The 24,131-nt window shown below is 45.7% G+C and overlaps 2 protein-coding genes, 1 long non-coding RNA gene and 1 pseudogene across 3 annotated transcripts; 2 read left to right on the top strand and 2 right to left on the bottom strand.

The window, feature by feature from the left end:
• Window positions 1–1,465, bottom strand: part of LOC105914237 — a 4,019-nt pseudogene extending 2,554 nt beyond the window's left edge.
• A 2,547-nt stretch (window positions 1,466–4,012) lies between these two features.
• Window positions 4,013–6,769, top strand: LOC101769072 (G-type lectin S-receptor-like serine/threonine-protein kinase LECRK2). Its single transcript, XM_004965817.3, has one exon. It carries the CDS (start codon window positions 4,225–4,227, stop codon window positions 6,748–6,750), a length of 2,526 nt encoding a protein of 841 aa, XP_004965874.1. The 5' UTR covers window positions 4,013–4,224; the 3' UTR covers window positions 6,751–6,769.
• Window positions 6,770–10,123: 3,354 nt separating this feature from the next.
• Window positions 10,124–16,370, bottom strand: LOC101768666 (probable cellulose synthase A catalytic subunit 1 [UDP-forming]). The gene is made up of 14 exons (XM_004965816.4): window positions 16,081–16,370; window positions 15,249–15,444; window positions 14,843–15,033; window positions 14,600–14,684; window positions 14,319–14,508; window positions 13,956–14,222; window positions 13,509–13,854; window positions 13,286–13,423; window positions 13,073–13,198; window positions 12,773–12,985; window positions 12,435–12,693; window positions 12,051–12,247; window positions 11,570–11,920; window positions 10,124–11,178 (listed from the first exon to the last, which is right to left on the bottom strand). The coding sequence occupies exons 1-14, from the start codon at window positions 16,165–16,167 to the stop codon at window positions 10,591–10,593; spliced, it is 3,234 nt and encodes a 1,077-aa protein (XP_004965873.1). The 5' UTR covers window positions 16,168–16,370; the 3' UTR covers window positions 10,124–10,590.
• A 4,340-nt stretch (window positions 16,371–20,710) lies between these two features.
• Window positions 20,711–24,131, top strand: LOC111256973. The gene is made up of 2 exons (XR_002677301.1): window positions 20,711–23,787; window positions 23,870–24,131. It is a non-coding gene; the product is annotated as an uncharacterized LOC111256973 (long non-coding RNA).

Raw genomic sequence — 24,131 nt, 5'->3', positions numbered from 1 at the left:
AGGCCCTCTGTTTGCCCAAGGGCACTAAACCATAGAGCTGGCCCTTCAAAGCAGGAAGTTTTTCTTGTGGTGTTGGATTCTTACTAGAGGGACGAATCAGCCACGTGCGCTACTCCGATGGCCTTGTAATCTTTCATTCCATCATTCGACGATAAGAAAACGTTAAGAAATTAAACTGGAACCAGTGGCATGGCTGCTCAATTGCGCACCAAGTATTAGGAATCTAATTAGTATTGTGGGTTTCTGGTCTAGTCATGTTGGATTGAATTAGTCCCACACTAACCGTAAATCTGCATCTTCTTTTAAGAAACAATTTGCATCCCATTTGTCCACAGCATCCAAGTTCATCGATCCGTAATGACAACAACCTCGGTGTGGATCATGAGCGTCGAGAACATGTGGAAAAATATTTTGGATGTTGGCACTGGTGGTGGCTCATGGTGGCAAGAGCAACTCTAGCAGACCCTCTAAACAGCCTTCTACTTCAAGTTTAGAGGGCTAAGCAAAAAAAAATGGCACTCCAGTAGGTCCTCTACTTGATTCCCCATTTTGGGGCGACCTTCAGATTCCCCCTCCACCCTCCATTCCTGGGGATCTCTTGGGAGCCCTAGGCTATTGCTGGAATTGGAGATATTTTTGTAGCCCTTAAACAAATAGAGAGAACCCCATTTGATCTTTAAAGGCTTTGATTTGAGGGATATTACTGGAGTCCTTATAGTCTCAGTTGGGAAATCTCGAAAAAACCGGTTTCCCAACCGGAACTAAGAATTCAAGAAAGTCACAAGTCACGTGATTTTTCACGTGAAATATGCGCGAGCGTGGTGCGTGGAATTAATTCGAACCCGCGACCTCTTGCCTTCCACGTAGCTTCCTTATCTCACCAATACAGCACATGTAGTTAACTACACGACGCTTTCCTTTTGAAGTCACCCGTAGGGATTCTTTTAGTCCCGATTTGTTATAACACTAATTGGGACTAAAGATGACCCTTTGGCCCCAATTGGTATTACAAACTCGGACTAAAAGGTCTCTGGGACTACAAAATTTAAACCATAAGGATTAGTTCCGGGTCCAATTCTTTCCGAGATTATTTGTTAAGAATGGATGTCTCGTTTTCTAGTCGTGGTAAGGGTCAAGGCTGTTGAGCATCTAAGGACAGGCCGTTAATTCCCTAATGATTCAATCAAGTCTGAACAAGTCGAGATCAAGTTCAATATTCTCCCCCTTATCTCAGCTTACCTTTCGGTTCCTAACCAAACCTACACCCGTGTCTTTTCCACCTGGCATTCTGAAAAGGTATGCACGCAATTGATAAAAAGATGACGATATCACTGGTAATTCTCTATTTATTCTTTTTTGATACCTGCAGGCCGCAGCAAAGTAATCCTTACATGTCATCCACAGCGTGGACTTGAAGTCCCCACATGCCAATGGCAGCTAGCCGGCCGGCGTCCCATTGCATCATGACAGGCACAGCAATCTTCTCCTACTAATCAACAAGTAGAAGTGATGCTGATGCGTATGGCACACACCCCCGTTTTGGTGCTATTCTTTTTTGTTAACATCAGCTACCTCTCCAATTATTTCCCTACGAAAGACTAGACATTGTAGGAGTTGGAACAAAACAAAGGTCTGAACGCACCACATCGTGTAAAATAGCCTGCCAGTGACTAGGCCGGTTTCAAGGTCGCCGGCGGCCTTTGCTGGCCGCATATGAAATATCAGCTTAGGAAAACATTGAAATTGTACAGCTCGGGACGACGAAGCTGCAGCGTCCATGGCAGCGTCGCTCCGCTTTGTTCTCCTCCCCAGCGTTCTCTCATTTCCCACGCTAGTGCTGGTGCTAATGCTGTCATCACAAGCTGGTTTCCTGCCGTCGGCACTGGCGCGCACCAACCTGACCGCAGGAGACACCCTGACGCCGCCGCACTACATCACCAGCCCGTCCGGCGGCTTCGCCTTCGGCTTCCGGTCCCTCGACGACGACGACCCTACCAAGTTCCTCCTCGCCACATGGTTCCGCTTCAGCGATGGCAACTCCTCCCAGCCACAGCCACAGTCTGTGGTGTGGTTCGCGAAAGTGCCTCCCGAGGGCCCCACGCCGAACACCACAGCGCGGTCCGTCCTCAGCATCACGACAATGACAATTGCACTTAGCACTTTTTTTTATTGTGGACCGCCATTGTTATTCAGCTGCTATTCGCTATGTTGATGGTTCAAGTGACAATGACGATGGATTAAATGGAAATACGAATGTTCAAAATGATGATTTAGGAAATGACAAAGAATGACATGACAAGTGATGTTCTTCTTCGAATCAAATGAGAATTTAATGTTAATATGTATATATGCATCTTCTTTATATATGTTTATTTATGCTTCTTGGTGACTCTTGTAGCGTGAGATGTAATGACTAATCAAAAACTTTAAATTCAATAAACTTGATGTTAATATTCATGTATGTTCTTAAATTTTAACTATTTCTTAATTCTTTATTCGGACTTAGCATTACTTATAGCACGCACCCCTATTTATGACCCGCTTAAAAAATACTAATATGCTAGTAGATTGCTATAAACCATGTATTACCTTAGACACCACTAAAGTATGAGTATCATAAACGAACAATAATGTATGATTATGATTCGATACCATGTATTACCTTAGACACCACTAAAGTATGAGTATCATAAACGAACAATAATGTATGATTATGATTCGATGCAATTATGTGCAAGTACAACAAAACGATATAAGCTACAGACGTTGCACGAATGAACCTCCTCTGCAATACTGCAGAGGACTTGTCCCACTGAAGTGGGAGCCCAGCTGGCTCGTGCGCCAGTAAGAGCAAGTCCATCTACAGTACTGCAGAGGAAACGTCTCTGGCTATGGTGACATCACGAGGCACGACGTTGCCGTCCCATCGTGCCAATTCCATTGAAAAAAAGGATATGTAGAAAATGATGGTATTTTTAGCAATTGAAAGTTGGGGAATACATTGATATAACTTATTATAAACTAAATATTCATCGTTGACTAGAACTTCCTCGATGGATCCTACAAACACCTTGTAAAAAAGAGTGAGTGTTACCACGTACGAGTGCAGGCGACCAGGCGTCGTCGACCTGCAGTGCCCGACTCATTCAGCAGATTTTTTTTTCTCGTCATGCATGAACCTGCCTGCAATCGGGTCATGACAAGACGTACACCTTAACCATCGCGGCCCCAAAAACTGGAACGTGCTTGACCAGCAACCGCGAGGTCGCCGTCTGTCGATCGCAGTCTACTTTTAACCCTGAGCGTGAGAAATACTCGCATTTCGTAGAAGACGTACGAGGTAGGACGTTGACACGACGTTGACGCCAAGTCCATTAATTATTTTTCGCGCAAACCGCACACAGCTGGCTACAAGAGCACTCCCTCCATCCCAAATTACTATGGTTTTTTTATACATAACTTTTGTTATATATCATATATATATATATAGGTGCATGTCAAATGCTACATATTTAAAAAAATCAAAATGAACAGTAATTTGGGATGGAGGGAGTACATGTGAAGAGGAGAGAATGAAGAGAGAAAATACGGGCACATTGTAAGCTACTCCCTCTCTCCGTCCTAAATTATAGGTCGTTTTAAATTTTCTATGTTCGTATGTTTCACTGTACAACTAGACATAATATATATCTAGATGCATAGTAAAATATATAAATTTAAAAAAATTAAAATGACCTACAATTTAGGATGGAGGGAGTAGTATTGGAAAAAAAATACAAGGTAATTATCACTATATTCCTGGCACATATGCAAGCATTAATATGCTATAACAAACAAGCTTATGTACATAATAAACTATTGAAAAATAATTTTATTGCAGTCTCTAATATGACATATACAGATAGAACTATCTATAACCATTGGAGATGTCCTGTACTCCTGAGACTGAGACAGTAGACACACGTAACGTAGCATTGGAGTTGCTCTCATACGGAACAGTGACGCACAGAGAGTACAAGTTGTTCGGTCCCGGGCTCCCGGCATCGTTTACTTCGTCTGCAGCGGCGAAAGACCTGGTCACCTGGAGTCCCAGGAAGAGTCCCAGGTTCCATACAAGCGTTAATACGACGCCACAAGATCAGATATTCGCAAAGCACATATCCGCGGCTGCTGCTAGCGTCCAACTTCCAACGGCGTAGCCCCACACGAAAGCCGCGAGCGATCATGCCGGCGGCAGCGCTGCTCTGCTTTGCTCTCCGCCGCCTGGTTCCTTTCCTTGCGGCCGTGCTCGCGCTGGTGCAGCACGCTGGCTTGCTGCCGGCGGCCGAGGCGCAGGCCAACCTGACTGCCGGAGCCACCTTGACGCCGCCGGGCTACATCACCAGCCCGTCCGGCGACTTCCGCTTCGGCTTCCGCGCCCTCGATCCCGACCCCACCAAGTTCCTCCTCGCCACGTGGTTCCGCTTCGGCGACGGCAGCGGCGACTCCCCGCCCCAGCCGCAGTCCGTGGTGTGGTTCGCGAAACAGTCGAGTACCGGCTCCACGCCCGTTGCCACTCCGCAGTCCGTCCTCAGCATCACGGCCGACGGCCTGGTGCTCAGCGATGGAGGCACTCAGGTGCTGTGGAGGGTCCCGACGCCTAACATGTTTCCTGGGTCCGTCCTCACACTCCTCGACTCCGGCAACCTACTGTTCCTCGACGACTCCGGCAAAGTGTTGTGGGAGAGCTTCTCGTACCCAACGGACACGCTCCTGCCGAGTCAGTCCTTGGCTCCCAGCACCCCGACCGATGGGAAGCTCTTCTCCAAGCGCGCGGACGCGGAGTTCACCACCGGCCGCTTCAGCCTGGCAGTCCAGAACGACGGCAACATCGTCCTCTACCTGGACCTCCTCACCGGCAACAACGCCGACCACGCCTACTGGGCCTTGCAGTCCAACAGCCCCAACGTCAGCAACACGACGGTTACCTTCGACGACCAGGGCCGCCTCAACTACACACTCCACGACGGCACCGTCCACAGCTTGATTTCGCCGGTGGTGAGATCCACCGTCGGCGACGGCGAGCACTTCCAGTTCGCTAGGATGGACCCCGACGGCATAGTACGTGCCTACGCCCGCCCGAAGAACGGCGGCGGCAACACGTCTTGGATTGTATCGGGCGCGTTCCCAAGCGACGGCTGCGGCAAGAGGACATCCAAGCTGCAGGGCATGTGCGGCCCGGGATCTTACTGCGTGGAGACAACGGACAGGCTCAACTGCGTCTGCCCGAACAAGTACAGTTACACCGACGCGCAGCACAAGGACAACGGATGCACGCCGGAGTTCGAGCCGCAGAGCTGCGAGGGCGGGGAGAACAGAGGCAGCTCCGAGGAGTTCACTCTCGTGGAGCTCCTGAACACCACCTGGGAGACCTCGATATACTACAACAAGTTCCCATCGGTCACGGAGGAGCAGTGCCGAGACTATTGCCTCAGCGACTGCTTCTGCACCGCCGCACTGTTTATCGACGGATCCGACTGCGCGGAGGTCGCCGCGCTCACGAACGGACGGCAGAAAAAAAGTGTCACGACAAAGGCGCTGATCAAGGTGCGGACAAGGGACCCTGCGGCAAAAAGGAGGAAATCCGCAATGACCTACAAGGTCATCACCGTCTGCCTGGCTTTTCTCTTGGTGATCACCATCAGCGGCCTCCTGGCATGGCGTTATTACCCCGCCAGGAACAGGAACAGAGCAAGGCAGCAGCTATTGAGCTCGAGCGTAAGAGCGTTCAGCTGGAAGGAGCTTTACCAGGCTACCAATGGCTTCGAGAAATTGCTGGGCAAAGGGAGCTTCGGCAAGGTGTACCTGGGAACGATGAGATCCCCACAGCCGCATCTCGTTGCCGTGAAGAAACTCATCGACTCGAACGAGTATAGCGAGCAAGAGTTCACCAACGAGGTGCAGTCCATCGGTCAGATCCACCACCGGAACCTCGTCCGCATGATCGGCTACTGCAATGAAGGTAACCACCGGGTACTGGTGTTCGAGTTCATGCCAGGTGGGTCCCTCCGCAGCTTCCTTTTCAACCCAGAAAAGCAGCCACCGTGGCGCTGGCGCGCCGAGGCCGCGCTCGCCATCGCGCGGGGGCTTGAGTACCTCCACGACGGCTGCAGCGGCCCGATCATCCACTGCGACATCAAGCCAGATAACATCCTATTGGACGGCCACGGAATCCCGAGGATCACCGACTTTGGCATCTCCAAGCTGCTCGGGAGCCAGCAGGTGCACGCCACCGTGACCCACGTCAGGGGCACAAGAGGGTACATCGCCCCCGAGTGGCTCCGCGGCGACGCGCGAGTGGACACAAAAGCGGACGTCTACAGCTTCGGTGTCGTGCTGTTGGAGATGATCTGCTGCCGGAGGTGCCAGGAGCAGGTGGTGCCCGACTCCGACCTGCCAGAGGGAGCGGACGCCGACGAGACGGTCACGCTGTTCGGATGGGCGGCGCAGCTGGTACAAACCCGGAGGACGGAGCTGATGCTGCGCAGCAGGCATGACGACGCAGACGCCGTGGATGACATGGAGAGGGTGGAGCGGTTCGCGCGCGTGGCGTTGTGGTGCATCGAGCCGAACCCGGCGCTGCGGCCGACCATGCGTCAAGTGGTACAAGTGCTGGAGACTAGTCAGGTTCGAGTCGAGGTGCCGCCTGATCCTCCCGGCTGTTACGTGGAATCATCGCAGCCTTTAATTCCACAGCTCGAAACTAAATGAATGATCTTCTTTGACCAAATCTCAGGGCCTGTTTGGATTGAGGGTGTTAAAGTTTAACACCCTAGTTTTAACACTTTTTAACACTTTGAGATCCAAACAGATGTGTTAAAACTTAGGTGTTAAAGTTTAACACCCCCAAAAACTTTAACACCTCAAGGGGTGTTAAAACTTGTTAAAAGTGTTAAAAGTGGTCCCCTCCCCACTTTATTCCCTGGTTGCCCCCGCTCTCTCCTCCGCTGCCCCTCTTCTCCCTCCCGCGTCGCGTCCACCCGCCGGCCATCCCCGCTCGCAGATCCACAGCGCGGCCTCCAACGAGGCCTCCACCGCCCTCTGCAGGCCGTCCACCCGCCGCCCTCCGGGGACGGGCACTCCGAGTTGTCGCGGATCCGGGGATGGACTCGACGGCGGCCTTGAAGGATGGCGGGTTGTCGCGGGCGCGGGCGAGGCCGCCGGCCTCGATCTGCCAAGGAAGGACGCGAGCGCGAGCCCCCGCGCGGAGGGGCTGGGCTTCTTGGGGTGGTGGTGGTGGTGGTCGCCGCCCCACCCCCCCCCCCCCCCCCCGAGGAGGCCGAAGCAGGAGGCCCGGCGAGGGATGGGTGGTGGGGTGGCGATTTTTGCAGAGCACCGGCGGCGGCGAGGAAGACCACGGCGGGGCGGCACCGGGAGCGTCGGGAAGAAGGGCGGCGGCGCGGCCGGCGACGCGGGCTGATCCGGGAAGAAGGCCTGGTGGAGCTGCCTCCTGGCGGTGGCGAGCGGTAGAAGAGGAAGCACTGGGAGCTGCGAGAGGTGGCGAGCGGGGGAAAGGGAGCACTGGGAGGGGCAGTGCGCCGGCAAGGAAGAGGAAAAAGGAGGGGCACTTGGATCATTTGCCACCAAATGTGCTAAACTTTAGCATACTATCCAAACACCTCAAGATGCTAAAATTTAACACTCCATTTAAGGGTGTTAAACTTTAACACCTTGTTAAACTTTAACACCCCTTCCCAAACAGACCCTCACAAAGCTACATGTAGTCGCTTATTTGGTCATGCTAAAGTAAAATATTACGCATACGACACGGCCATCTGATCGGTGTGCATGTACGACCAGCACGAACCCTGCTCCTGCGCGCCTGTACTGTAGTCTTGATCCTGACTTGTGGTACACCAGTAGGATGGCTATGCATATTAGTAGGATGACTTGTCGTTGACTTTTGCTCTAACTTTGATCAACAATCTTACTATTACTAATTGGAGGTTTCTTTTGAAGCCTCCAGGTGAAGCCACCTAGGATTCCTAGGTGGACACTCTAGAAAAAGAGAGAAATCCTAGAAATTCTCACAAAAAAGCAAAACATCCGACCATCGATTGATAGATTCAAATCATTATAGCCATTGGATCTATTATGTCTTTTAAAAAATTACCCATCTATGCCATTATGAAAATAGCCTAAAGTAACCCCCTAAATCTATATATAAATTACCCACCTCTGCCATTATATAAAATTAATTAAAGTAACCCCCTAATCTTTATCAAAATTACCCACTTATGCCATTATAAACAATATTTAAAATAACCCTCTAATTTGCAACTGAATTGCCTACCACTATTACTTAAAAGTTTTAACCCTTAAATTTGCATCTATATTACCCACACATGCTATTATTAAAAGTAACATGAGGTAACCCTACATTTTTTTCCATTGGAGACTCCACATTAGTTCCCACGAGACAAGCTAGAAAAAAGAGAGAAATTCTCATAAAAATTAAAAACATCAAACACCAATCATGTAAACTCTAATGATCATAGTCATTGATCTATTATATTTTTTAAAGGGTTACCTGCCACTATCATTGTGAAAATATTAAAAAATAAGCTCTAAACCTATATCTAAATTACCGAGCTCAACTATTATAAAAAATAATATAAAGTAACCTCATAATCTTCATCCAATTTACTAATACACATCATTATAAAGCATAACTTAAAATATCATTCTAAAATTTTATCTATGTTACCCACGCATGTCGATATTAAAAATAACCTAAAGTAAACACCTAAATCTTAATCTAATTATCTTCATGTGCATCATACAGAAATATCAAAAAGCAAATTAATATATGATTCTAAATTACCTATTTATGTCACTGTTAATATAAAAATACTAAGTTAAAGTATATACACATGATGAGTGCCACCATTTAGACCATTTATACATGTATGTGAGGAATCGATGAAAAATATTGATTTGTATGCTAAACATAATGTATGAAGGATTGGAGGTGTGATACAAAATGGAAAAAGTATGAATATGGATGAAAAAGTACAGAGTAATTATTGATTAAAAAGCAATCACAACTAGACAAAGATAGGTACATATCTATATAATTATTATGTTGAAGTATTGGAAAAATAAGAGAGTAGTAGGTAAACAATTTTAATTAGCTAAGAATTTAATTTTTAAATAATTTTTCTATACAATAGTTTCTAAAAATATTAGCCCGTGCGGGAGCACGGGTTGATGGACTAGTACTAATAAATCAGATTTACTAGACAGCGATCGTTTGACTTTTTAACTTTATCTCAATCACTTTCTTTGGGGTGTCAAAAAAGAAGGTTTATGGTTTCTTGATTATTAAGTTCACTCTTCTCTCAGACGACATCAGAGTATCGGGCACGTTCGAGCATCTGTCACATTCTAAGTCCATCCCATAAATTGTAATAAGATTCCTCAAACAAAACATGGACTTTTTTCCCCGAAGTCTTTTAGTGAGACCACGCGCTACAAAAAAGCATACTGGTTAGACTCTATGTGCCCGCTTCCGCTTTGCCTTTCTAGGTTTGGAGTTGGCCGCCACAGCTAGCTCTAGCTCCCGACGTCGCTCAAAGTGTTGAATTCATAACGCGTATCCCTCGAAAGCAGATCGCGGATAATCAAGTGAAAAATGCTGCTTACGTGACCAATATAAAACATTTTTAAAGCCACTGCAAACAATAAACAATGCAGCTGAGGCTGTGTCATCTGTTAATAGAGGGATCTTGATAAGCATTTCCTCAACACTGTTCGGACTCAGTGTAAATTCCCCTTCATGGCTTCATGATAGTGTACAAACAGTAACATGTTATCCTTCATGATAGTGTTACATGCCAAGAGTTACCAGTTGTTGTATAGAGAACCCTCAGCTTCAGTTTAATAAGAACTACCATCCACGAGGGCAACAAGGCTGCACACCGCAGTGTGCTGGGGCATACTTCGAACAGAAAACAAGCTAGCGCTCTAGCAGCAGTTCAATAACTGTGCTGCCATCTGATTCCTGAATACCGGAGACACCACAAGAGATTGATCCCTCCATGTCTTTCAAGCATTACAGAGTGCTATCACAATCAGCAACATATATTGTTGCCAGCAGGCAGCAGATCACGGTTCTATATTCCCGGACTCGAAAACCAAGAGAGTTGATACAACAGCTGCCTTATACAGTTGTGCTAAGAGATTACAGTGTTTGCTCACAAACCAAATAATGTATCAGTGTCTCTGCGTATAAATAATAGCATCGCCATATAGTTTGTGTGAATAATGTTCCCTCAAACAAATGATAATTTACTCTAATTCAATAAACACCACGTATAACGAATGCAAAATTCACAATTTACACTGCTGCCCGGCACCACAGGGAAGAGGGAGGCTTCACAGTTTGTTGTCTGCAGCAGGCGCCACTGAAGAAGCTAATAAACAGGGGCATAATTTAGATGCAATCCTTCTTCATCTACAACAAAAAATTCCCATCTAGCCTCCTCAGGTATTTACACGAGGGGATAGATCTTGATTGAGCCTCTTCGAAGAGGGGTCTCATGGTCCTGATCAGCAGTTCACCCCACATTGCCCCAAAGCAACGGCTTTCTGCGTCGGGGAGATAAAAGGGTCGATCTTCACCCACAACAGGGAGAAGATAGACGCCAGGAGGATGGACCAGACAATGACAATGGTTGGCGTGCGGTTCTGCCTGCCCATGAGACCCTTGAGGAAGGGGTAGAGATGGAGGATCACCCAGATTGAGAAGAACAGCTTTCCAAAAAGCGGACCCCAGGACTGGTAGCCACTGTTAATGGCATACGAAATTCCTGCCACCATCCCAACCAGGTTAATGACAAGCACAGTGGTTGGAGGGATGAGCAAACTGGTCCACTTGAACACATATAGCTCAGCAAAGTCGCCATCCTCATCAGATGCCTTTGAGGTAACTGTGAAGTTGGTATCAATCCCAGCCAACACTTTCAGCAGACCCTGGAACACGGCGAAGAGATGGGCAGAGGTACCACCAATAACCCAAAACTGCTCATTTCTCCACCAATCTTCAATGCCAACACCACTCCATCTGAGCTCCAATATACCAGTAGCAAAAATGGAGGCGAAAAGAAGAATGAAGAACATCCCAGCATAATTACTAATCTGCACATCACAAAAATATATGAACATTAGAGAGTTGACCATATGAGACTCAATGGAAAGGGTTTCTGCATAAATTTAGCAGAAAAAACAGAGCTCTGCTGAACTTGAACTGAGGACAGCACGAAACCGTTGTTTACTTGCATCCATCAACCTCACAAATGTAATAATTCAAATAATAGACTATATTGAGTAAGAAGGAAAATGCCAAAGGGGGAACAAGTACTAGTTATGGCTATATGCTGCGCACTTGTACCATGTGTTGAGTTCAATGTGATAACAGTTATACAGGTTAGAGCAGTGATATGATAAAAGAGCAATAATGGGAAAAGAAAAAAAATACCTAAATATTGAACAACAGAGCAAGGAAGTCAGAGGATATCTTGTGACTAACCTCAGGAATGATAAATTTATTAGTAAGGAGACAGATAGCAGGAAGCACGCAATAGGCGATAAGTGGAATGGATGTGATTGGATAAACAATGGTGTTGATGTAAGCCAGCCTCTCCAGAAGCTTCAACCGCCCGCTGTACCCATACCAGATAGGACAATGTCTGCTAAGCAGAATTTCAACTGAACCAAGAGCCCAACGGAGCACCTGATTTAGACGATCGGAAAGATTGATAGGTGCAGAACCCTTGAAACAAGGACGTGGTGGCATGCAGTAGATTGACTGCCAGCCTCTTGCGTGCATTTTAAACCCAGTAAGAATATCCTCCGTAACTGAACCATAGATCCAGCCAATCTGAAACAACATAAAAAAGGAAAATCATATTCTGAGGCCTGGAATGGGAAAAGCGATTCTATGCCACACTTCAAAGTTAAATTACTCTATAACATGAAAGAAAGAGGGAAGCTTTGCTTGCCACACTAACCTCTTTTCCCCATTCAGTTTTGTCCTCGTACCCACAGCTGATGACATGGATAGCTTCCTTTAGTAGAGAAGCTGGGTTTGTTGAAGGTGGTATGCCACCTTGAGTCATAAAGGTGGATGCAATGAAAATTGGAGACTGACCAAAGCGTTTCTCCAATTTCCTCTGGGACATAAGCACTGACCTTTCATCCTCATAACCTAGTGGGATTCCAAAAGTAAGATTAGCAGGAGCCAGCCAACTTGAGTAGCTTAAGATTGTTTTGTTCTTTTATGTCCAAAAATTAGACTAAGAGAAGCATGGTTGGGAATGCAACATAAGCAATGACTATTCTCAGATCTCTAAGAATAAAAGTAAGGTAAAAAATGCATAACAGCAAGCACACACCTTCAATTCCCTCTTCAATGTCTTCCATGTTGAAGATGGGAGCTGAAGATTCTGTTCTCTTCATAATACGGCTTTGGCTATCCATATAACTCTTGTTCTTATTCTTCCTTCTACCACAGCAGCTCTTAACAACAATGTTAGGTTCCAGATCTTCTTCAGTCAATACAGGGTCATAGCCATACAAAGCCTGCCTATTGAAACAACACCCTGTTCCCACATAAACTGGACCCTGGATGCCATCTAGACCTTTCATGTTGATCTGCAAAACAAATATCATGTGAGCTATGAAATTTTGGTTTTGATGATTAACAAAGGCACAACCACTCCATCAGACTTACATCAAAGAAAACTATGTTGCGATTAGCGTATCGATCGTGCAAGTCAATGCCATCGAATCTTTGTGGAAACTGTACATAACAAGTTTTCCTTCCTAGTGCAGGATCCATCATGAAGCACATTGCTTCTCTAAGAGCTTTGCTGCTGTTGAAATAGTGGTCACAATCCACGTTAAGAAGATAGGCACCATTTGTAAGCACAGCAGATACACGAATCTGCCCACCAGCAAAAGGGATATAGTTAGTATAGAATATTAAATACAGTGCATGGTGTAGATGTGAATTCATGGAACATAAACATACCAGTGCATTCATTGCACCAGCCTTCTTGTGATGCTGGAATCCTGGCCTCTTTTCACGAGATACATAGACAAGGCGGGGTAACTCATTTCCATCAGTGTCAAGCCCACCACTGTGCCCCAAGAACACCTGATTTCCACATAGAGCAAGTTCAATAAGATCCAAGTTTCATTTAATTTTCTTGAAAGAAATGGCTTCATTTAAAGTAAAGGGCACCTGAATCATGCCAGGATGATCCCTTGTATTATTCCCAGGCCAAGCAGTTCCATCAGCCATGGTCCAACCCTCTTCAGGCACTTTCTGTGCTTTGGCAACAAGGGCATTGATTCTTACTTTGAATTCTTCGTACTCTCTCTGAAACAAAGCATACGCAAAGTTAAAACCTAAGCAACAGGTACAGCAACAGTACAGTAGTGCAACTATGAGATGTATAGCTTACCTTCATTGCTCGCCTTTCCTTAACAAATGAAGGTTGGATTTTGTCTTTTAGGTAATCTATTTTTTGAGCAAAGTAAAATTCTGGAGCTCTTGGTTCAATGTTGTGCTTTTTGCAGAAGGGAACCCACTTTCTAGCAAATTCTGCAGTTTCTGAGAGAGACTCAAAAGTCAACATAGCTGAACCATCATCAGAAACATAGCATGACACTTTGTCAACAGGATAATCCACAGCAAGAATGGACAAAACAGTATTGGCTGTGATCAATGGAGGTTCCTTCAGTGGATCCACTGTACTGACAAAGACATCAATGGGAGCCAGCTGTGATGGCTCTCCCTCTCTGTCATACCTGCAACATCAGAATTAGGCATATCAACACCAAAATATCAACATAAGGAGAATTTCAGTACCCAAAATCTTGAAGAAATGTGCGCCAGTGTTGCAGCTTACCTCAATGCAAGCCTGTCAAGGTATGTCTCACGGTTGATTGGATGCCATTTTGGGAACTGATCAAGAAGCCAAGACAAGGCAAACCAAACCTCGCAGATAACAGATACTAGCCACAATCCATAAGCATCACGCACTGGATGAGTGACACGATACTGGAAGAAGAAGCACAGGATGATAAGACGGAGAATGATCACTATCCGGTAAAGGTTGAGCTGGTTTGAGGATATTGGCACAATACGGCTCAGAGGTAGCCGTGCATCATCAACCCTGCCACAAAGAAAATTACAGATACCTCAGTTTCTTTGAAGCAAAATATACACTATAGGGAGTATAATAACATAGGAAAAGGAAAGTAGTTTATACATTTGCATATCTTCACCATTCGAGCCAGTTCCCTCCATGTCTCCTCCTCTTGCCTCTGGGTATTTATTAGTCACTTGCATCATATTTTTGTCCTGTTTAACCCTCCAGCTCTCAACTCTTTCCTTCCAGTCAACACTGTTAAGCCCATAGGAATTCAAGTCCTTTGAGGGGTCCACAATCCTCACAGGAACTGAAGTCATAATAGATAAATATTAATACTTCCCAACTAACATGCACATAAATTCCCAAAATTTAAGAATTTATGATGTATGATAGAATACCTGGGACGCTTGGATCAACATAGCTAGATGTTGGACTGCGGATAGAATGACGATCAGGGGAAGCATCAGGGATCTCTCCAGATATCTGAAGAAACATTATCAGTACGTTAGTTGGTAAGAGCATATATTCAAATGGAAGCAAGTATAATAACACAAGTAAATGCACCACTTCGGAGTAGTGAACAATGCACCACATTATCAAGATTAGCATCGATAAATGAACACGAATGACATATATTATACCTGCTGCCCACTTGTCAGACGGGGAATCCGGTGATGCGGCTCATGGCGAGCAGATGAAGACAGATCAGCATCATCTCCTTGACCATGCAGCTGCCACTCTGGGCCTTTCCCATTGCCTTGCTTATAGTTGAATTCATTGTCCAGGTCATCAACATCTTCCTCCTCCTCATCACCGTGAACCCTAGGGCTACCTGAATTTCATCCAAGAGAAAGTAAGAATAATCTGTTAATTACTGTCATTATAAATGAAATGGATAAGAAGGTCTAATCTTGGTTGTCAACATCATAAGGAATGTCCCCTGTACTGCTACTTTTTGTTCACATAAAGTAAGCACACGATGTGGACTCTCTGATGCTGTATCGTACAAGTTACACAAACACTCAAAGAAGTTGTAAGGAAACTAACCTTTCTGTCTCTTGTACCTAGTCTTGCACTGAGGGCAGCACTGGTTACCCTCCTTGCGCTCATACTCATAGCAAGGGCGGCAAACAGGGAAGGCACACTCGTTGCAGGCAACAAAGACATCGCCGGTGGCTGAAACACCAACAGTGTCACCACAAATTTGGCATACTTGCCCATTCACACTCTTCGCGGGCTTAGTCTGCATCAGCAAGATAACAACAAAGTCAGCACACATCCAAACAGAATTTCACAACTAGAAGACACATCAGTTCCCCATGCACTTCACGCTTGAGCAACAGACTGAAAATCAATTGGTGATCAAGTCGAGGCTAAGATCCAAATGCCAAAAGGTTGAGCAATTTACAGAAGATGTAGAAATTCCATGGTGTTGCAGTCACAAACGTTAATTTGCACCAGGCCAATTGGCCAAACAAGGATCTAATTCATAGTTGGTGCGTGCTACGGGACTACTGAAGCACACAAATTACTGGGTAAAAGCAGGATCTAAACAATCCGCATTCCACTGGATCTATTACCGTCGATGCTGTTTGAATAATTCGATCGCGCAGGAACAGTTTTGAAATCGTCGGGAGGGCATGCTCTCTGAACCTCTGATCCAGTGACTTACAGAGTGAAATGCGCAACGGAGAGGGAAACGCGGCAAATCTATGAACCCACCCGCGGTAGCAAACGCAATTGGGGCGAATCCGAGCGTTACAGCCAGACCAACGCCGCGGCCCAGATCCACCGACACGCGCACGCGCGCGGCACGAGCCGTCGCAAACAGAATCTGGAGGAGCGAGGACAGCATTGGGGGCAGGGGGGGCGAACGTACCGCTGCGGGCGCGTCGACGTCGTGGTGGATCGTGACGAACTCGTTGCGGTTGTGCGAGCCCGCCACCATCCCCTTGTTCGCCGCCATCTCCGCTGCTCCCTTCCCACTCCCCTCCACGGACAGCGACCGACGAGGGGGCGGAGACCGATCGGCCCGCGAGGGCCTCTAGATCGGAGCGGCAACGGCGGCCACCAACATGCCCTGGATCCCTCCCCGGCTCGCTGCAATGCCGCAGTGTCGCTGCTGGCTGCTGCTGCTGCCCTCTGCTTCCTCTGATCCTCTCCACACCTTCCCCTTCTTCTATCACACACCACCCCCCGCTCGGCTCACTCGGTTAGTTGGTGGGAGTCGCCTCCCACCGGCTACCGCCGGTCGCTGCCGAGCTGTACACGTAACGGCGGGGCACGATCACGGGCGACCCCGGCCGTCCGATCGCGAGAAGGAGGGCGCATGGCCCGTCGGATGCGGAGGGGCGGGAGCGTGGACGTCCACGTCGCGTCGCTCGGGGCGTCGCTGTCCCAGCCACTCACGCTGCGCGTGGGGCCGGGTGACTGGCTGCAACCGGTCAATCTGTCGGCGCCTCGTCGGCGGACAGAGAGCGCTTTTGGTTTCTCTGCGCTCAGTTGCTGCAAGCCTGCGCCCTGCAGCTACTTACTCCTCCTCTGTTTTCCTTTCATCCAAACACTCCTCGTGGACACTTTTGTTTTAATAAGGGTATGACTAATCATTTAAAGAGAAAGAAACGTTACAAGTCTTACGTAAAGTTCCGTTACATAAATGAGATAACTTGTACTCAGAAAATAAATACTGCTAATCATGAAAACTAAAACACATTAAGATAGGGTTTGGTTCGCGCTAAGGTAACGTAAACGCAAAGGGAATCAGATTACAGTGTATTTAGTGGTGGAATGGGTGATTACCCTCTTTGTTTGGTTGCACTCTGGTAACGTAATCAGATTACGGTGTGGGTGTTGTATCTGATTACAGTGGGGGAGGAGGGGTAACAAGTTTGTATATATATTATTTAGGTAAGGGATTAGATTACAGTGTAAATTGATTACAAATCGCCGCAACCAAACATATGTAATGGGATTCGTTACCTTCAGTAATCAGATTATGTTACATTTGAGCCAACCAAACACCACCTAAGCATGTTTGGTTTTGAGACTAAATGAAATGAGTTGGGTTCATCCCACTTTTGTGGGTTAGATTCAACCTATCTTGTGTTTGGATAAGAGGGATGGATTCATTCCAGTCTTTTGTTTGGTTGGAGGAGTTGTGAGTGATGGGATGGATACCATTTTAACACCGTTAGCAACAGATCCCACCTGTCAGTTGCAGGCCCATATGTCATTCTCTTTTCTTTTTTAACTCACCTTATCTTCTTCCTTTGGCCTCCCTCCCTCCCTCCCCCACGCCAGCGGCCGCTCCTCCCTCCCTCCCCGCACTGGCCGCCGCCCCTCTACGCCGGCCTCCTCCTCACGCTCCTCTGCGCCTCCCTCTCCTCACGCATGAAACGAACACCAACGACGTGCATGCGAGTCGAGTGCGTCTGCTCGTTTTGGGCCAGATAGGTTCAACACTTGGTCCTCCGACTGCTTGTTGCTTGACACCGATCTCCTCCTTGATGAGCCAGGACACTTGCAGTGGGTTCAACACCCTCCTTCAATTTTTCTTTCTTTCCATATGTTCTATGTATAGATTAGCAGGACTACTACATTCCTTCTCTAACCTCATGGGAACTCATGGGAACGGCCTAAAAGATGACTGCCACCATCCCTCAATTGTCATCCAGTATCTTGTATCTGCATAAGTCCAGCCGACCACACGTACATAAAAAGAGGTGATTGATGTGATTTTTCCATTTGTCTTTGTGCATGGACGACATAGAGAAAAGAAAACATGCTTGCAATTTCTTTAATTATTATTATTTCTATAATCATCTAGCTTCTCTCTTTTTTTTCTTTGCAAAGCACGTACAGACGAAAACACTCACATAAATACTTCCACTCAGCTTTATGAATACACGCACGTAACCTTACCCCCTATAAGCACTTTCTAAGAGACTGAGCTGGCAGATCATTTAGAGTATTTTCGCTTTTTCGAAACACAATAGCATCTATAATACCAAATAAATAAACTATCAAGAATATTTAATGGCGGATTGGATGGAACTTATTTAATATTTGTAGATGTTGATGTCTTTTTCTAATTGATCAAAGTTAAACAAATTTAATTTAGGATAAATTTAAGGAGAACTTATATTTGGAACAGAGAGAGAGAGTATCTTCTTCTTCATACTACTAATATTCATAGACGACTATCAAAACAGGATATGTTTAGAGTGCATGATGATTTGGATATATGTCTCCCTAACTTTCAACAAAAATGTTTTCTTTTTGCACATAATTTCGGTAGAGCTTTTGTACCTTAACTATATATGTGGCCTTTTTCAGAGAACTGTGAAGGCTTGTTTGGACAGAGGATCAACTAGCAAAAGGACTTTCGGAATAGCTGTTTATTTATGCAAGTTCTACAAATTTTATTATTGAAACTGTTCACTCCAACAAGCAATTAAGCATATTTCCTAGTTCCTTGTGTTAAGCCAAAGGGACACCGGACACGTGAAGGCCCCAAGGCGTACACATGAGGCAGAGTTGGGGTTTCTGGGAATCCGCGCCATCACTTTCGTTGGAGCTCCAGTGTCCAGTGTAGTAGTAGTGCAGGTGATGCCGCACAAGAGCGTAATAACTTGCTGGCTCGTGCTTTGCATTAAACTTGTCCGGTAATCCGTTCTTGTCCCGATAATGGCGGTTGGGATGCAGCTTTCCTGGGCGTCAGTGACCTCTCTTTTTTATTGTTGCCCTCTGTACCTCCTCTTTTCTTGTGTGATTGGGTTTGACAACACTCTTGTGGTGCTTTCGTGACAGTACTATATGATTGTTACTTGTTCGATAGGGCACCTAAACTCATTAAAAAAGAAAAGCAATGCCACTCTAAATTTCATGTGGAGTCAGGAGTCGAATGTGTACTATGTTAAGTTGTCATGTGTCACAGCCCAGTTTAGAAAATGAGCCGGTGGGCTAATTAAGTGGGCTGTGGGCCACTTTTGCCGTGTAGCAACAGGGAGTGGTAGGGAGTTTAGGGTATGTTTGGCAGAGTTCTAGCTCTGGAAAAACAGCTCCAAATCAATAGATTCAGCTAGCTCCACCGTAGAGCTGCTCCACCGTGGATATGAGATCTCAAAAAGCGTTTGGTACAGCTCCCCTTTTGTCTTTGTCTCACTGGCAATTTGGACCTATGCATCAGAATAAAAAAAGAAAAAACATCTTCTTCCTCATCGCGACGAGTGCGACCTCGTGCGCGCTGGCGGGGCGGGGTGGGGCCATGGTGGGCGGGGCAGGACGGCGCTCCGACGGGCGGGGCCTCGCCGCGTGCCAGCGACGTGTCCGTCTCGCCGGCGATGTAGCCCACGCCACACGTCCTTCGCCTCCACCTCCGCGGGAAGCTCCTGCTCCTCTTCCTCTGCTGCCACCACGCTGGTGCTCATGGCGCGGCGGTTGGCCCGGCGCCAGGCGGCGACGCGCTGGTGGCGACGCTGGCGGGGAGGTGGCGGCGGCGGGGGCATGGATGGCTGCTCCTGCTACTGCGCCACGGGCTCGTAGCGGTCGGAGTCCGAGCTCCACATCATCGCGCCGGCGGCTGCTTTCTCTCTCTCTCTCTCTCTCTCTAATCCGCGAGCATCTCCTCCTCGTTGTAGAGGCACTGCGCTGTAGAGGATCTCCGGCGAGTTGGGCGGCGCTCCGACGGCAGGGCGAGCGGGGGCGGGCGGCGCTCCGGCGGGGTAGAGAAGGATGACGGCGTAGCAGAGGAAGAGGAAGGACGGCATCGTTTCGCACAAAGAAGAAGAAAGAAGAAATAGAACGAACCAGTCATTTTCCACTAATGAGTTGTAGGGGTGGGTAATTTTCTCCAACTTCACCAAATTTGATTTCGTGGAGCACTCCCTGAGGTGCTCCACCAAATCCATGGATCTAGAGGTAGATCCACCATTTTCGTGGAGCAGATCTATGATGGAGTTGCTGGATCTAATACCGTTTGGCTGAAATTTTTTTTAGAATCTGGAGTTGCGATGGGTGACTGAGCCAACTTAGTCAGGCTACTTTTGTACCAAGCAGGATGAAAGTGCAAGAGTTAAGAGCAGGATGAAAGTGCAAGAGTTAAGCGTAAGCGTGATCCACTCACTCAAAATGTAGGGTAGGCCTGGGTCGTTACATCATGATTCATGATTCGCGTGAATCGTGTCTCTAAAGCTCTCCTAGTGAAAGTCACACCTTACCAAATTTACACGAACAAATTAGAATACATCAAACGGGGCGCTGTCGGCGGCTAATTACGCTGTCCACGTCGGTGAAAAACTTTTTCACCGATTCTAGATTTATACCCCTCTCGACGCATTCTTTTAGTTCTGCCCCTCTGGGCCTACCCGGCCCATTGCATCGGTGAAAAACTTTTTCACCGTCAGATTCTAAGATTTACAGCATTCTTTTAGTTCTACCCCTCTGGGCGCATTCTTTTAGTTCTACACCTCTGGGCCTACCCGGCCCATTGCACCCTCGGTCCTCGCAAAAATTCCAGTAGCGCCGCCTCCTCCCACCGCCCCTCGCCAAACATCTAGGAGCGCCGGCACCTCTCCGCCTCCAGCAGCGCCGTCACCTCTCCGCCTCCTCCTGAAAGAAGAAAAATCGCTCCTCCTCCCCACAGCCATCGCCCAGGCGTGTATCCTCCGATCGACAGTCGTCCACCTGCACCTCCCCCACCTGTCTCACGCCGTCCAGGTTTTGGCTCTGCCTTTCTCCCCACACGAACGGGATCGATCTTGGGGCACCTCATTCGATGTGTAGCCCCCTCCACTCAATGGTGGTTAGGTTTTTGGTATTGGGGATCCTTTTTTCCTACTACTAGTTTGGGGATGTTCTCTCCTGTCAATTTTTCACCAATGTGAATTGATTTGATTTAGAGACATTTTTCCCTGTGATTGATTTTCTTTTCTTCTTCCACATTCTGGTCTGGTATGCAACATCCCCCCTATTCCTCTAGCTGCCTGGATTTCTTGATGCAGGTCAGGTTCTATTTACACACTGCATTGAGCCTCACTTCCTTGTACGCCTTTTGTTTCGTTGGTTTAATATTGTTTCATGTATCTATTAGTTCAATATTTACATATGCTTTTGTCCTCTCGTGAATTGAGTGAATAAAAGAATACTTATGCAGATGAGTTTTAGCAAAGGAAAACCTAGCGAGAAAATCCTTCCTTATCTTTGATAAGCAATTTTAAAATTGTTTATGCCAATTTCAGTCTTTCATATTTGTTTTCATGTTTATTGAAATGCCTGCCCCAAGTTTTCATATTTTCAATATATTTGACCTTTAGCCTTGATGCGCCATATTTAGGACGAAAAAGGCCATCTCACAGGATAGGTGTCCTAACTGAAGCAAAGCTGGCTTTATATTTGTGGCGATTCTGGTAGTTCTGTTTGTTTAGAACATTGTTGGTATTCAAAATATCCATGACATGTGATTTTTTTTTATCGTATAGCCAAAAGCCTGAATATTCATGTATGCACCTTATGCGGGATTAGATTGTGATTAGCATGCCCACAACTAATATATTTGGGGTCTGAACTATGGTTTGAGGTGCTATGGGAAACAATGGGTATAGCTTTTGATGTTGGATATGTTGCTTCTGATAGAACAGAATATGAGCATCCCAAGCAGGTGTCCCACTTTGTTCATTAATGGATACATGAGGGAACAGTTGCATAAGGTGAGTCTTCATTGCTTTATTTCAATCCATTAGTTAGGAATCCTACTGCTTAAGATATTAATGTTTTCTCCAAGAGTAAAAATGCTTCCCAAGTAATTATGGGTTATTAAATTATATTTCGTTATGATATTAATGATGTGCTTTTTCAAAATACATTATTGAGCCAAATTCCTTGGTGTTATGTAACCTTGATTCCTTGGTGTTAACTGTTAAGTTTTCTATTTAGGTCCAAAACATCATGCACATATATCTGAACGGGTTTCAATCACTGCAGAATAATTAGCTACCTTCAGGAATTGGGATGCCAATTCCAGTAATCATAATCTTGCTTTTTATTTAGTAATGATATTGCTAACCAATTTCAGCTATTCATGGATCTTTTATGTTATAATTGTAAACCTAGACTAATTTGAAATAGTTGTGAAATAATAAGCTATGTTCAGGATCATATATGCTATTTTTTTCTCTAGATCTTCCTGATCAAATTTACATGGTTCAATGCTCTGGCCATGTTGGAATTATCACCACAGATTACAGAATGGAGGTAGATGGATGGTTAAGCCTCCTACTCCGGCCTTTTTTGCTACAGTTAGCACTGTCCCTTCTAAAGAGATCCACTACAGTTTGCTGAATATTAAGATATACCGTTAGCTACTCCACTGTACACATTTCTTTTGCAGGTTGTTCTTCACCTGACAGGTAAAAGGTCTGAAGCATCCTTTGCATATCCGTGTGCTAATCTTCTTTTCATACATTCTGGTAGGCCAACATTTATAGGATTTTTTGTTGTATGACATTTTCCATAACGATATGCGTACATTCTTGCTTGATGTGGCAACACCATTCACTTATTTTCCTAGAAACATGCCAGTTTAATATTTTCATAATTAGATGTTTGCACACAATTTTCATAAATTGAGGTGTTTATGGTAGATTCTAGGATGATTGTGTTTAGAGTTTAGACTAAATGGTTATTTTTTCCTCGCTTGTGTAGACGAAATAAGATAAATTTATTGTGAATTGCATATGATTTTAGAAATTAAATTAATCCGCATGTTAGTCCAAGTAAAACTCCTGCCACAATGCTTGCATGCATTGCACCACCAGGCCAAAGTATTTGCCTTGCTACGTAATCCTATACTGAACTATTAATGAGGGAACTCATGAATGTAAGGCTGCTTTGCTGCTCCAAATAAGGCTCCTACGAGACATAGAAGTTGTCCTATTTCTTTGTGTTTGAGTCTCTTCAGTTGCCAGTACTCAATATGGAGTTGTTGATTTGTGAATTATTTGTGTATAAATGTGCAGATCGAGGTATTTCAATGTTAGGTTTATATACAACTACAATGTCGGATTCACTTAGAGAATAATTTGTTAGATTTAGGACAAGAGATGCCAAGTTCAGTAATACTGATCTCTTTTATGTCAAATTTGTAGTTCATATCCACAATATTATACATGTATCAGAAATTCTGAACTAATCTGATTCTCTTGTAGAATAATCAGATACATTCTGGATCATGGGTACTATTTCAGTATTTTGGGTCTGAATCTCTTTGGTTGAATTAGTAGGTTGAATGTTCTGTTTGTCTGGGCAGTGTTGGAATTCTCACTACAACTTACATAATCAACTGCTCTTGTTGGGTGACAGTTAATACTACATTGGCTTCTTGTAAAGAAATGCATAGACAGTTCACTGAACATTAAGACTTATACCCAGATATTGGACAAGTCCCTTTTGGTATTTTTGGGCCAACCTTTATATGAGTATGTATTCCCTGAAAATACAGGTACCTGAAATATTTACTGCGGCTGTTATATATTCTAACATCTTGCTCTTCACATCTCTTATGCAGGTTGTTCTTTACCTGGAGCTTTATGTAAGTATTTTTAACTATGAAAAATATTTGAGCATGTTAAGAATGTTTCTGATTGTCATTCTTAAGAAAAATGTAATTGCAGGCAAACTGTATGGTGTACATCATGCTACTAGCAGACTAGTTATCATCACTGTTTCCGTCGGCAACAATTAGCTTTTGCTGATTTTAACCTGATTGCACATAACCTCTTTGCAATCACAATGGTATTAGCAATTCGTCCTTTTTTTTCAGAACATCAGTGTTCTCTCATGCCTTCCTTGTAAGTAGAAATACTACAAATTATTCTTAGCTTTATCGGACCACTTGCAACCATGTGTCCTACATTCTAGGGCGTGTTCGGTTCC

Source organism: Setaria italica, chromosome IV (assembly GCF_000263155.2).
Source record: "Setaria italica strain Yugu1 chromosome IV, Setaria_italica_v2.0, whole genome shotgun sequence".
Lineage (NCBI taxonomy): Eukaryota > Viridiplantae > Streptophyta > Magnoliopsida > Poales > Poaceae > Setaria > Setaria italica.
This window is presented reverse-complemented; position numbering and strand designations above follow the sequence as displayed.